Source organism: Poecilia formosa, unplaced genomic scaffold (genome assembly GCF_000485575.1).
Source record: "Poecilia formosa unplaced genomic scaffold, Poecilia_formosa-5.1.2 Scaffold60, whole genome shotgun sequence".
Lineage (NCBI taxonomy): Eukaryota > Metazoa > Chordata > Actinopteri > Cyprinodontiformes > Poeciliidae > Poecilia > Poecilia formosa.
The window spans coordinates 593,035-608,226 of record NW_006799999.1 but is presented as its reverse complement, the minus strand read 5'-3'; the positions used below and the strand labels follow the sequence as shown (position 1 = coordinate 608,226).

Below are 15,192 nucleotides of genomic sequence, written 5' to 3'. Positions count from 1 at the left end.
TAGCTCCGCACAGCAGCAGCAGGTCTCCTTCACAGGTGGATACAGCGCATACAGTGTTCATTTTTTTTTTCATCCAGACGGCTTCCCGTGCCCCCTAGGGGCGCGCCCCACAGTTTGGGAACCTCTGGTTTAGACAAATAGTTATTTGGTATAATTCTTTAGACAGTTATCTTTTTTAATCTTCTTTGTTTTTGTCACTTTACGTTTTGGTCCCAGTTTGCAGCTTGACTAACCTCAGGACACTTTACAGTAAAAGTAAATAAGTTTTACTGTAGGTAGATTATATCACAGTTCAGTTTATTACAGTAAAAAAAATCTGTTCAATGCAGTCATGTTCAGAGTCAATCCCGTTTCAAAAACCATTTATTTCCATATACTACATCCATTTCCAGAGCAAATACAGTGCAGTTCCAAGGACTCATATTCATTAGGTTAATAATCAAACTCATTTGATCATATTTTGCAGCATTTATGGGCTTTTATTTTGGCGTGAGTCGTGGCTAGTTTTGAGAAAGGCTCGTGTGTGTACTTTGACTGGTCTCCCTACAAAAGCATCATCAATACTGAAATCTACCTTGTCATAAAATCCAATGGGTGTGTAAACACAGTAAGATAAGTGTGCTGACTAGCAGTAAATGAGGTGCTGCAGTGCACTGGGTTTCCCTGAGAGTCAGGACAACAGCAGAGCAGCAGGCTCTGCCCTCCCTGGGATGCTAGACAGCATATGGCACTGTCTCCCAGTGAACAGCACACCATCCAAGCAGCCTGGCAGCTTCACACTGGGTGTGTGTGTGTGTTTGTCAACCCGTGTGTGTTGGCCAAGGGTGAGTGAGGGTGTGTGTGTGTGCGTGTACGTGGATGACTGTTTGTAGAAGATGGACCAAGACAGATGGCTGGCCAGGACTGAATAAAGTTTTTTAAAAAATTGCACAGAAAGGATGCATGAAAAATTTGTTTTTGTTTTTTGCTCTGAGACAGAAAAGCCTTGTCAATTGGTTAGAGCCTGAAACAGCAGTGCACTCATAGCTTTTGGGAAACACTAATATTTTTACACAGTTTTTGCTGAATTTTTTTGCCACTGCTTTGAAGTTTGCAGTAAACTTATGCATTTTGCATCACTGTGAGTTACTATTGCAGTTAAAACGTAAACCTTACCGTGCAATTATATGACTGATATGCATTTTTGAATGAGGTCTAATTATTGGGGGGATTTTATGGCGAAAACATATTAGAGTTTTTGACATGACTGAAGACGGAAGGCCTGCATCAGGGCCCACCAAGCCGAATAGTTTCCTTACATATAGAAGTGAAAGAGGAAAGAAGAGAATCAATAAGGCATTAGTGGAAAGACATCAAAAAAATGCTGGAGCATTCTGTATCTTGTCACAGTCAATAGGTCAAGAAGTTAGAGGTGATTTATTTAAGTTAAATAAATAAATTTATCTCATTTTTACTATATAATATTTATATAGCATATAATATTTAAATAAAATATGATCATATTATCAAACAGGTTTCATTTTTATAGTTTTGCTTCTAAACATTTGATCTGAGCCTTTTTTTTTGTTTTTTGTTCTTTTGTGGGGGGTTTTTTAAAGAAGGAAGAACATTTACATCTAAAAATCTTCCTCCAACACGCAGCTCTTCCAAATCCTCTGGTGGAGACAACTCTCTGAGGCCATGATGAGAGGCTCATGTAAGCAGCTCATCAGCAGACTGTTTGCCCATATGTGCCTCACACCCCTGCGTCCCCAGTGGGTCTAGGCTCTGTGCAACGAAACCATCTCATCTGCCAACATGGACCATTTTGAAAATACCCCAGTTTATCCTCTGACAGGCCAATCCTGCCCTCACTGGCACAAGTTATAATTTAGGAAAAGAAAGCAAAGCCAGTCTGACGAACAAATCAAAAGCCTGGGGCAGGTATTGGCTGAGAGACACAAAGGAAAGGTCGACCTTAAATTTTAAAACAAAAGACAAAAGCAGAAAATTAAAGAAACTCAAGAAGTCAACAAAGAAGATTCATTTCACTTGTGCAGATAATCACATGTGCAACACTTAAAAATACACTCAGTTCAAGAGGTGCTTTGCAAAGGTCACACACAGAAAGCTGGGGTCCAGTCTTGTATCAGCAGTGTGTGTCTGCAGGTCCCGTATGGCGACGGTTCGCTTATCCCCCTGCCACCCCACATATGTTTGGGGCATAGAACAGTTGGACATGGCTGAAGGCTAAAATGGGTCAGACTGACACAGATGGGGGGAGGGGGAACTCCCCCCTGGGTAACCATCATGTGACTAACACCCATAGAAAAAAAAAATCTAGGTGTGAATGTGAGTGGCAGATGATGTCAGAAAGTTGGTATAGCTAAAACAACCTGATTTTCTCAGAAAATGAGGCAGGAAATACAGTAATTTGTGAGATCAGATTGCATCATGCAGTTCTCAAGACACTGAAAGCAATTTAAAATGATCATTTAAAAAAAAAATCTCTTATTTTGCTTCTTGTATGAACAAAAACATACACTAATCTACCAATAGCTGCAACCAGAATTTTTTGCTTCCAGATAAACTGAACAGGATTGATTTCAGAATTGAACATTGATCTTTGAACCCTTCCATCTGAAGGTGGCTGTGCAAGAAAAATCAGAGAGTGATTTTTCTCTCGGTCTCTCTGGACCTCTCTGTCCAGAGAGACCGAGAGGTGTTGGTATCTTCCGGCTGTCTTTGAAAGCACTGGTCAAAAATGTACAGAGGAAAAGTTCAGAAAAGCTGCAAGGATGATATTTCAAGGTTTACAGGTTTTCCATACATTTGTTAATTTCAGTAATGGTCTTTGTCCCTTGAGTCGACCTCTTGGTTGGTCTGAAAGTTATAAGCTCCAAATAAAGTTCCATTCTGTACGTTGGGATATTTGATCAGTTTTGAACTGCTTCAGGGACTCAAATCAGTTTTGTAAATGATAAGCTTCCAAATCCTCAAAGATTTTTTTTTTCTTTGCAGCTCACTTTATAACTGCAGGGTCATCAAAGAGAAAATCTTTTGCGTCACAAAACACCCAAACCGTAACATGAGGGCATCACATCATATTGTGCAAAACACAAGCCATGTTGTCAACTGCGCATCAGTATGTGGGTGGCATGTGTTCACTGAAGCGCTCATATGTTTACAGTGAAACTCTTGGATGAAAGTCAAGTTTGCAGCTGCAGCCTCGGAATAATTCATTGCTCGCCTTTTTACCCAGGAGGAGCCACAGGTAGTTGATGAAGTGGCAGTGCCAAGACGCCCAACTGGCGAAGACGAAGCGCAGCTGCCAGGAGTCAGCGTGGCCAGATGCCGCTGCTGATGTACCATGTGTTCCAAGCAGGGCAACAGTGTGTTTGTGTGTGAGCCGAGGTGGGAGGGGAGAGAGCCGAGAGCTTGCCAAGACATTCTCACACTGATGCCAACCTGACACATGCTTGGGTACTCCCTACGGTTTGTGTTACCCTCTCAGCCTCTCTCGAAGATCTGTGGGGGGTCTACGTTTTTTTTTTTTTTTCTTTGGTTCTCAGATGCAATCCTATTCCAAGATGAGAGTTGGCGCCAGCTTGCGGTCGTTCTGCCCATCAGCGGCGAGACTGTTTAAGGTATTGTTTTCTGAAAAATACGCTGGCGCCGGGTCGCTGCGGCAGCAGGGTCGGCCCCTGATTACCACCTCTAGTCCTTATGCAACCCATACCTTCCCTTTCCATTGGAGACGTATATGTGGTGCTCGATTTTCACCCTCTACTCTTCTTCCCTCCTTGCATATTTCCAATAATTGTAAATAAATCTCTGTTTGGCTCAGATTCCAGTCCCCTTGTAGTATACGACAAAGATATGGCCAACGTCCAGGAAACGAATCCAAAAACTCGAGTCGCCTTTGCTTTTGTCTTTCCTCGGAGATTTGGTTACTTTTAGGCAGAATCCTGACAAATCGTGCCATTTGCATCGAAAAAGGAGGCCAAGGACTGCAAAAATGTCCCACTAATAAAATATTTCCTGAAACAACAGTGGTGCAGGCAGGGATAGAAATTGCAGCTTTTCCCTAAAAATGGGAGTGGAGTGGTCTTTGACGATACTATTCCTGTGAGTGGAGGGGGGTTCTCTCAAACAAAGCCTCGAATTTCGTTAGGAACATGCCATCCTCTTCTGCAGAGTAGGGGGTTTGGGGAGGGAAGAGAAAACTTTTTGAACGTGTGCCATGCCCGTACCATTCTCTTACTGAAGGTCCGCGACTGCCAGCTGGCGGCTGAATGTGCCCACTTGCACTGCGATGACGGAGCCAGCCAAGCTAGTTGGCACGCTAAGTGAAAGAACTGGCATGTGATCTGAGGCCAAAGGCAGCACCGTGTGTGTGGTGGCTGCATCGATGCTGCACCGCCTCCCTTCACTCGCATCCTTGGTTCTGTGGCGCACCAGTGAAGCTGCAGGGTGTGGGGTTTTGCCAGCATCCACAAAATAACAGAAAGCTCCAGTGATTTTAACAAATCTGTAATTATTAAGGATATAAAGCGTGTGGGTCTGCAAGAAGCACTAAAGAGGATTGCACCAAGTACAATGGAATAATTAGAAGACTAGACTTCTAATCTAAATTTGCTTTCAGAGAGGCAAAACTCTACAAGTCACAAACTGATGGCTCTTTTGTAGCTATGAAAAAAGCATTAAACAGTGGCGGCACATTTCAGCAGAATCAAAGTTACGTTGATGTTACTCTCTTATTCTCTGTATAGCTTGTTCTATTACTGTGATCTGTTTAAGGAGATTTGTTTCCCTTGTATGTCTCTAGATACACACCAAGATTGCAAGTTTTGGTCTCATTTGCATTCTCAGTGATTGGATGTGGGTGGATTTACAAGTTTCATTCAATTGTATGTGCATACAGTAAATGCAGAAGCAGTAGAGTCAGTGTGTTTTTTTTTTTTCTCAAAGACATGTGAGTGTGAAGTAGAATGAAGGGGAACTGGAATCAAACTCACAACCTCTCAGTTGCTGATGTCTGCTCTGCTGATCCACAGCCAAAATGTCTGTGTGTGTTTTCTTGAATAGTCTTTATGCTTGTACAGCAGATTTCAAAGTGCAAATATCCAACCAAAAAGAGGTTTTCTGTATGATGAGTGAAGGTATTAGCACAAGAGTCCAGTATACAATGCTTTGAAAAAGCACTCATATCTCTATAACTTTGTCACATTTTGTCATATAAGAACCAGACACACCTTTATATTTTAATTCAGTTTCAAGTGCTAGACCAACAGGAAGTAGAATTTTATTATAAAACAGAAAGGAAAATGATGATGATTTTTTTTTTTTAATTTTCTACAGATATCTGAAAAGTGTGAAGTATATTTGCATTATGGCGATATTATTGAAGTGCGGCAAAAAATGCAAGTGTGCTCTTTAGTCATTTTCTTAAACATATGGTTGATGTGTTTAGTGAGAAGACAGTTTAGTTTTCTGCCACACACAGAAAACTAAAATGTTTGGCAGTTTGGAGGCAAAAAAGTTTTGTTTTTCAAGGCTTCTTGAGTTATCTTTCTATTTTTGAACGTTTAATTGAAATATAAATTTGGGTAAATTGGGGCATTGTTTCATTTGTTAGCCAATTTTAAACAACTTTTTCCTAGACTCTCAGATGTGTTTCTTGACCCACATAATCATGTTTGTTTACTTCTGTTTTCCAGCAAACCCTTTACAGACCAGCTGCATTTTACTTCTGAAGGCAGTTAACCCTAACCCTAGTATCTTATTTGGGGGTATCAAAGAAAAGGGTTTGGTGCACAAACACATCCAAACAAACAGCTTTCTGATTTTTATTGGTAAAACATTTTTGAATGAAGCCTTTATCTTCCACTTTCCATTATGTCTTGTTTTATCACCTAACATACCAAAGAAACCACATTGAAGTCAGTTGTAACATGACAAAATGCGAAAATGATAAAAGGAATGTGATACTTGGTAATTAGGCACTCCTATGGAAAGGAACAGGAACTAGTAAAGAAAATACAGCATCAAGTTGCAAGGCATAATACGTGACTTGTTATCCAAGCTCCGATGACTTGAGCTTTTAGACTGATATCAATCTTTCATTTTTGAGGATGTCAGGTAAAACCCGGATTACTGCAGGTCACATATTGAAACAGTGGTTTAAAGTTTATTTCTCTGCTGAGAAAAACACACAGTGCAAGGCTGAACTTCAAATTAAAATGTTTAAAATAAAATCTTGAAGTTCTCATTTTCAAGGTATATTTCTTGATTAATTTAATGCGTATTCTGTGTATGTTCTTTTCTAATGTTGTCTATAGTCTATCTATATCTTCTGTCAGTTTTTCCATCTATCTATCTATCTATCTATCTATCTATCTATCTATCTATCTATCTATCTATCTATCTATCTATCTATCTATCTATCTATCTATCTATCTAGTTTTCACTAAATACCTGAATGTTTTTACTACTTTCACTGGAAATGAATGGTTCCGTGTTCGCTTGTTTCTTACCGGCAACATATTGGCGCTGCACCGTCCTTCACTTTGCTATGGGGTAAGTTGAGAGTGGAATATTGAATAATAAACGATTTGTCTCAGGAGATGTGATCAAAGGTGGGTTCCGAAATCATTTCGCAATCTTCAGATTTTGTTTTCTGTCGGAATGACATTTTTCTGTCCTCCATAATTGTTTACGTTCGTATTTCGATCAGATAAAACGTGCTAGGGTCAACTGCACTGTGTACTGCTGTGGTAATGACAGGTTAAAGGAGCTGCTTCTGTGCTGTTTTCTCACTGTCACGTTAAGAAGCGACTGGATGATAATAAAACCGATCGAGAAATCCTGATAAATTCTGTTTTTGCTTCCACGGCTGTAAGAGTGATCTTCAGCTCTTCAACTTTTTATTCACAACCCAAGGGGAAATTGGTTTGCAGCAAACAAAAAATTAATAGAAAACTTTAAAAAAGGCAAAAGAAATCGCATTCATTCTATTAGTACCGCACAACAACACACTAGGAGAAATAACTAATGTCCTTGTGCGTTAAACTTGCTTTATTTTGTTAATTTGCTCCTCACTGCATCTACAGTGACACTGAATTCATTTATAAATGTGCAAGTTTTTATTTTGTACCTCTTTTGTCTTTACAATAAAATACTCTGAAGAAATCAGCCTTGTAATAACACAGAATAAATAGTCATGTTTTAATTCTGCTAAAACTAAACAGAAATATTTTTTTCTTCTCATTTTCCAGGTTGATGTATGAGATTAGAATTAGACGGTCAAAGCTGTGGATGGAGCCATCTTGACATGCAAACTCCAGTAGGTTTTGAGGGGGTCAAATTTAAACATGCTGTCAGAACTGTTTACCTTCACCAAACCTCCTTTACGGTGGACCTTTCTTCACTGGAAAGCAAGTTACTCCAAAAACACTCACCCTTTAGATCCAAGATGGTGGTCACTGGGATTTCCAGTTCACAAAAGCACTTACAGACGGACTACTGCATCATCCTCAAGGACAAATGTGAGGCCTGTCTTCACTAGAGCTCCCGGGTTTGGGGAAACGCTTGCAGTCGCAGACAGCAGTGGGAGTCACAGCTACAAGCAGCTGTACTGCAGCAGCTTAGGTCTTGCCAGTAGAATCAGCGCAGCATTAAATTCTGGCTTTGGGTGTCTTGACGGAAGACGAATATCCTTTCTGTGTCCAAATGATGCTTCCTACGTGGTGGCACAGTGGGCGGGCTGGATGAGTGGCGGCACGGTGGTGCCGCTTTACCGAAAGCACCCTCTTTCAGAACTGGAGTACATCATCACTGATTCCCAGAGTTCACTGCTGGTGGCAGCACATCCTTATGCAGAGACCCTTGAACCGCTGGCACAGAAGCTGGGGCTTCCATGTCTAACGCTCCCTCCTACATCGGACCTGGACGCCTTAGATGACATTGGTACACCTTCAAGAGAAGAGGAGAACGCCAACACGGACTGGGCAGATCGACCGGCTATGATCGTCTACACCAGTGGCACCACGGGCCGCCCCAAAGGGGTTCTGCATACACACAGCAGCATCCAAGCAATGGTAGCTCGTCACCTATGAACCTTTTATTTATTTATTTTTAATTTTTTAATTGACTTGCATTTATCGCAGATCTGTTTTGAGAGTGAGGTTGATTGTATTGAACATAGAGTCATAAAAGAATGAACAAATTTAAATGAAAAAGAAAATACGATTTTTGTTTTCTTACTACAAGAATCAGCAAATCCAGTGTTTAAGTGCCGCCTGTCTTGCAACTTTTGGATCCATCTTGGCTCCCACACCTGAATCAAAATCCTGAGTTACCTCCTGGCATGTCAGCAGATCTTGACCATGAACCATCCATTTGATTTAGGAATATTGGAGCAGGAATACATCCTAAAGTTGCAGAACAGTTGAACTGGAGGACTGGAATTGCAGATCACTGTCTAGAGTGGCAGATGGTAAGATCTAGATCAGTGCGGTCAAAACACAGGTGTTTTTCTTTTTCTCTTTACCAATTTTAAATGTTTCAGATCATCAATAAAACATATATCAGTATAAAATAACATTACTAAATACAGATGGATGGTGTTAAGGACTAACACTAAATAGAAACGCATGCAACTTTGAAAACAGTGGTTTGAAATAGTTTTACTGATTTGTCTGGGGGATTGTCGCAGGGTTCTCATGCTACATCCACTGTAATTTCAGTATGGATTATGTAATAGGTGTTATAATGTAAATTAATCCTTTTCATTGTTTAGATTTCTCTCTAAACATTGTTATGTAAGCAGCAAAGTCAGTGGTGGGGACACTGAGAGAAGTCCCATGTCCCTTCAGATCTCCTTACTTTATAAGTTGCATAAGTTGCTCCATTCAGAGTAAAACTGTGTACCTCTCCCATCTTCTTTAATAAAAAAACATTCAGAAACTCTCATTAGAATTCTGTGTTTATACCATTCAGAGTCCACAGAGAAATGGTCTGAATATTTTTTGTCCAATCAGGCCCATTTATCCAGCCGCCTGCTTAATGAAATCACCCTGAATAGAGACAGAGCCTCAGTTGTCTCTGACTGTCCCAGAAAAATTAGCGAGTGATTGATTTCCTGGAAGTGAAGGCCATCAGGTTGTCAGGATTCTTGGAAGGTGCTGTTGGTAAATTAATTCAAATTAACAAATATTAAGTTTAGTGTTCCTGGCTTTTGTATCTACAGTCCTGACGGCTGAAAAAGCTGCAATTACGTTACTTGAGTCACTAAGAGGCACTGAGACAATGTCCTGGTGCATGATGTTACTTCATCATGAGGCGCTGCACAAAGCGTCGTCAGTGTTGCCAGGAACTGTTGAAAATCAATCCTTTTAGTGTGTGTAATACTTCACTTTGATCTCGATGGTCTGTGCTGTTGCTCAAAATCCAGAAATATAACAAGTGTGTTTCTTTAAATATCCAGTGTTTTCCAGTTAGATCTTGTGGAAAACAACCAATGTTATGCTTGCAACAAGGAGATGAAGATATTTCACCAGCTCAGTTTCCCAGTTCAAATGCACTGCTTACACTGCCAATATCAGAGGTGCACAGCGACTGATCATGAGATCTGTTGCTTTCTCTCTTTCCTTCACCTGGACAAGAATACTTTGTCATTTTCCAAAGCTTGCGGTGCTGAAGGAACAAATTAAATTAAGTGATTAAATATTTACCCAGCCTTGAACACATTAGCTTTTATATCCTGCAGTTGTAATCTGCTGATTTGCATTTGAAATGGTATTGTGATCGACCGTGTTCAGTTCAAGACAAATAAATAACCTTTGTTCCCATCAGTCTGGAAAGACGAGTTAAAGACAGATTAAATTACGACCACTACTTTGAAAATACTTGGTTATAATTTTGTCCTTATTGCTGTTACACTGTTGTGACTTCATGCCGGGATAAAGTGGCGTAGTCATTTGCTTTCCAAGACATAAAAGATAAATATTACATTTTTAGTCATTTTGACTTCACTAATTATTGTCTTTGCTCTATTTGCACATAACGCTGCGATAAATAACTGTTTCAAAGATTAAATAATAATTTAATCTCCAACAAGAGCATTCCTGGAGATCGGGGTTTTGACTTGGTGTTGCTCCATGCAGCAGGTTAAATTTGGGTGAATTTACAGAAGAAGTTTAGAAAGATTAGAGATCAAAACCACCAGACAAATTTACAAGACACTCAAATAAACTAAAGACTATCTAAAGAATTCTGCTGTACCTTGAAAGTACTTCTCAGCCTTCTCTCTCCATTGTAAATGAAATTTATTCTGTTCATCCACATGAATGCTGAACGCTCACTGGTCTCTCAGGATTTTTTAAAGACTAACAAGAGTAATGCATGAAAGCTATTAATCTCTTCTAGTTGATATTAAAGCATTTGTGCGTTGTTTTCTTTCATAAATCACCTTACATGGGTTCTTAAATGTCTGTGGCTTTGAGATGCTGATTTCCTCTCTGTCCCTTCGTTTCTGCCGCCGCAGGTCCAGTGTTTGGTTTCTGAGTGGGCGTGGTCTAAAGACGACGTCATCCTCCACACCTTGCCACTCCACCACGTTCACGGCATCGTTAACAAGCTGCTCTGCCCCCTGTGGGTGGGAGCCACCTGCGTCATGCTTCCTGAATTCCAGCCTCAGAAGGTCTGATCCTCTCTGTTGCGCTCTTTAAGTCACACTTTACCTCTGTGCGCTGTTATGCATTTTAAGCATTCTCGACTGTTTTCATATCGGGTCTTTTTCTGTCACTCTTTGTTTTTCACTCTTCATTTTTCACCCTCCCTGTTTTCATATCCCCCCCACCCCCACTTGTCCTTGTTTCATCTCTTCTCCCTCTTCCCCTTTATAAGCATCTCCTCGTTTTCCCTCTCCTCCTGCTCTCCTCCTGACTGTCAAGCTAAGCGGTCGGTGCTCAGTGATGAATTGCCCTGTGTGGCTTTGTATGTGACCAATGCCGACTCACGGCAGGGGCTTAAGCAGCAGATCAATCGATGAGATGACATTGAAGGATGATAGTGCTTATTTGGCCCTGAAAGAGGGGTGAGGTATGTGTGTGTGTGGGTAGGAGTTGGTTTAAAATAGGTTACTTGCACCTTTTCTGATAAATACAAGCGTAATTCTTTATTGAATAGCCAAAAAAAGAACATGGAAACACTGCTGCAGATATCAGTTATTTCTCCCGACCAAAACTAGACCTGCATGCCTAGTTTTGTTTTTCTTCACAGAAAAAAAAAGACTTTTATTCCATCCTGAAGCTCCAGTACTTTGATAATGAGAACAATAGTCTTCTGTGTGCCGTGAGCTCTTTGAAGGCTAACCTGAGCAGCAGAGTGATCTATTAAATTTAGTCTATTTTAACTTAGAAATAATAATTATATTTGAAAAAAAAAAATCCCACTGTGTGTTATTTTGTGATTAAATAAAACAAATGTACTGTCACAGAACAGACTGAGGATAACAGCACCTTTTATAATATTCACAGCAGGTGCTGAGATGTAAGAAATTCCAGAAGACGCAGAGATAAGGAGTCGGTGCATTGCATTCCTAAAAGCAACGACTTTTTTACAAAGTAGCCTTGATGAATGATTGATGAGCACTCAGCCTGGAAACCCTGAGATACTCCTTCTGTAGTTCAACTCCAGTTTATATGTCTGAATCTATATTCTGTGTACCGTCCCTCAGAGCTGGACTGGAGGTCTGATCACAGCGCCCAGTGCAGTTTCAGTGTGCATTAAGGTTAAAGAGAGCAACATTCATTCTGTGCAAACCAGCAAAATATTTGACATTTTATGCCATGTGGAGAGTACATTTTTAAATATCCAATTAAAAGTCATTTTTACGGTCATCTTTAAATACAATATAAGGTTTTTTGTTGCAAGAAAATTTAACTACAATTGATAAATTGCGCTGAGTCTGTCGAGTTTTAATGTTTTAGTTCAGATATTCATCTTTTCCAGTCTTACTAACTATGACTGACGGTTTCAGTGTTGTTGATGTTCATGGATTTGGTTGATCACAAAACCCATAAAAAAAAAACAACCAAATGTTTGAGTCCAAATATAGAAGTTTCTCTAGATGTAGACATTAAGCCTTTACTGGCCAACGCCGCTTTCCAATTTTTATTCAAGGTCTGACCTATTCAAGTTTGGACAATTTGAAATTTTCTACATTCAACTGTTCTGGGTTTCAGATCAAACATTGATTTTAGGAGAAGCAAATGTCAAGCAGGTTCCTTAATTCCCAGAGAATATAAATAGATTGTGGAATTTTTACTAACACCAAAAAATAGTGTTTTTTTTTATGGATTAAAAAAAAATTATATTTTGAGTTTCTTTGTACAAGAGGGTGGGGAGAGATTACGTAAATATTCTTCCTGTCAGACTCGGGTCAATAATAATCATGTAAAAAAGCTTTTACTTCAGATTTTCTTTGTCCAAAAAAAAGGCTAAACTTAGATTTCAAATGTGACAAATGTAGAAGAAAGTTTCTGCTCCTTTAATCCTCCACTTGGCGATGATGAGAGGTGTTTGGTTTTGCTCTTGTCGGCATCGTTGCTGATGTGGGATGGTGTCTGGGCTTGGAGCCTTTGGGGTGTCCAACGCCAGGGGGCGCCGTGACCCCCGCCCGTCGCGAGGTGAATTTTGTCGGCTGCATGCGAGGCTTTTAGGGTGTCACTCTACAGCAAAAGCCATAATGCTCCACTTGTGAAGGTAAATTAGCTGCAGCTCTCCTGGACACTCGGACAACAATCCTGATTGCTGCCCTGCCAGACAGTGACGGTCTTTATTAAAAGAGATACCATAAAGCCGATTTCGAAAGTTCCACTAATACTTCTTGCAACGTTGCGTCTTCAGACCAGTCGAGAAAATTTGAAAGACTGATCATTTCTAAAGTGCTTAACTGATTGTAAAATGTTTGTTAAATCTAAAGTAGCAAGTATAAAACATTATTCCAAACTGTGTCAGCTTGTCCTAGAACGGGTCAAGTTTTGGTGAGCTGATACTGAGTTGAGTCGGGCTCAAAGCTGAGCTTCCAACAAGGCAAAGTTGTTTAGGATGCGGGCTGCAGCTTTGGGTTCTCAGTAGATCTCGTCCCCTAGGTGGAGACCAGCTCCTTGATAGACATAAATTACTTTCCCCTCCCCTCTGGAGTGAACTTGGTGGAAGCGCTTCAGTGCACTTGACAGACACCACCCAGAGTGGTCAGAGCACGCTCAGTTAATAATTCTTCTCTCTGTATGAGAACAGGTTTAGTCTTGGTGCTCTCCAGCTTTTAGATCAGCTTCTGATGATGTTGTCAACTCAATATCTTATTCTTCATGTGTTTGTTATAGTTGTTTATTAGAGGGGAAAAAAAAAAAACTCAGGTGAGGTTTCATGGATAATAGACTAGGTGAGTCAATGATGAGTTTTATTTGAAGGAAAAAGTGGAAGCCCATTACAGAGTATCTGGTGTCACTGAAAGTGGAAGTGATGATAGGAGGGTCTGCATTTTTCTCCGTGTGAGTACATACCCAGGTATGTATATGGGAGAGACTGCAGGGGCAGCGGAGCAAGAAATTACAAAATGTAGAGAGAAGGTAACTGAATGTTAGATAGCGAGAGAGAAAAAAAAAATATGAGGGAAGGGTGTGGGGTCAGGGAAGGGAGTGGGGAATGAAGATGAAGCACTTGGGAAATTAAAGCAGAATGAACACAGGAGAAGTGAAGATAAGTAAAGTGAAATGAGAGGGCAGTGAAGGAGGAGCATTTTTCTCCCTACAGAAGGAGAGAAACTTCAGAGGAGCCGTTCTTCATCTTGTCCTTCCATCTCCTGCGCTGACGGATCCTCACAGACGTTCAGGGTGTGCTTGGAAAAAGTGATATTTTTGTCACAAGGCATTTCAAAATGTGCAAGTCCTCCATCACAGTTGTGAAGGGATTTTTTTTGTGGACAGCTATAAAATGACTGCCATGAGTGACGACGATGAATTGATAGCCAAACCTTTAGTGGGGTGCGTTTGAAATGTTAAAGTGATGCTTCGCAGTTAAGTATGTGGTTCAGCATTTTTTTACACCCAAGTTTCAATCATGTCGCCGTTCAGCCATCAAGGCTCACATGGAAAAGAAATTGTGATATTTATGAGTGTAAAAAAAAAAAGGAAAAAAGATATCAATACTTGTTTCTGGTACAATTGTGTTCTCTGATGCTTAAATATGATGATAAAACTACCCTGATTAGATAAAGTAGGGATTGGAATAATTAAACTCTATGTTGATTTATTGGTAAATTATTTTAACATCGTTATGAATTCAATTAGTGGTATGACAAAATTCACAAAGCTGCTTTTCAGCCAACAAATACCTCATAAAAAGCCTCTCTGAAGTGGTTATATTTGAGGTGTCTATTCTTTAACGTCTAAATTATTGTTTTTTAGTGCGCATTATGACAGATTTTCTTTTTATGTTAAAATGCAGACGTTCTTAACTTCACCCATTTGTCGAAAGTGGCGGTGCAGCAGGTCTTTGTTTTGGTCGTTGTTGCTGCTCTGCCCTTCAGCAGCTGGCGTTTTCCCTCCTCCTGACCTTTACAAAGCTTGACTTTTTTGTCTTTTTCTGACATTGTGTTGACAGGTTTAATATGAGGCTGCCGTGGACTTTACTCTGCCATTTACATCAAATGAAAGGGAAAAGAAAAAATGTCATTTTTTTTCTGTAGCACTAATGGAATAAATCTGGATGTTATAATTTAGTTTTCATTGCCCCTTTGTTGCAGTCGCCGCGTCTCTCTTAACCTTTCCTTATCATTTTCCTTTTCTCCCTTTTCAGCGATGCATTCCCCTTATCTCGGCCTGACTCGTTCTCTCTCTGCGTGTCCCCAGGTGTGGGAGATGCTCCTGAGCTTCAAGGCTCCAGTGGTTAATGTGTTCATGGCCGTGCCAACTATTTACTCAAAGCTCATCCAGTACTATGATCAGCACTTCACACAGCCTCATGTCAAGGATTTTGTCAAAGCGGTTTGCAAGGAGAGAATCAGGTACTTATCTTGGGATCGTCTAAAACTGATTATTATCCAAAAGAAGTTGGAAGGCTGTAGAAAATATAAAGTTGCTTTCCCACAATTTCTTAACTTTTTACGTTGGTTAATGATTTTATATATATATATATATATATATA

The 15,192-nt window shown here is 40.1% G+C and overlaps 1 protein-coding gene across 3 annotated transcripts in view; it reads left to right on the top strand.

Annotated features, from left to right (window-relative positions):
* The first annotated feature begins 6,489 nt into the window (after positions 1 to 6,489).
* acsf3 (acyl-CoA synthetase family member 3) overlaps positions 6,490 to 15,192 on the top strand; it is a 32,309-nt gene continuing 23,606 nt past the window's right edge. For 2 of the 3 annotated variants that reach the window (XM_007553896.2, XM_016672422.1), the window contains exons 1-4: positions 6,520 to 6,617; positions 7,257 to 8,078; positions 10,526 to 10,681; positions 14,898 to 15,052. In XM_007553896.2, the coding sequence (XP_007553958.1) occupies positions 7,353 to 8,078; positions 10,526 to 10,681; positions 14,898 to 15,052 (1,037 nt within the window). In that variant the 5' untranslated portion in view covers positions 6,520 to 6,617; positions 7,257 to 7,352. Of the gene's footprint in view, positions 6,618 to 7,256; positions 8,079 to 10,525; positions 10,682 to 14,897; positions 15,053 to 15,192 lie in introns of all 3 variants that reach the window. The other variant, XM_016672423.1, reaches the window with a different exon arrangement.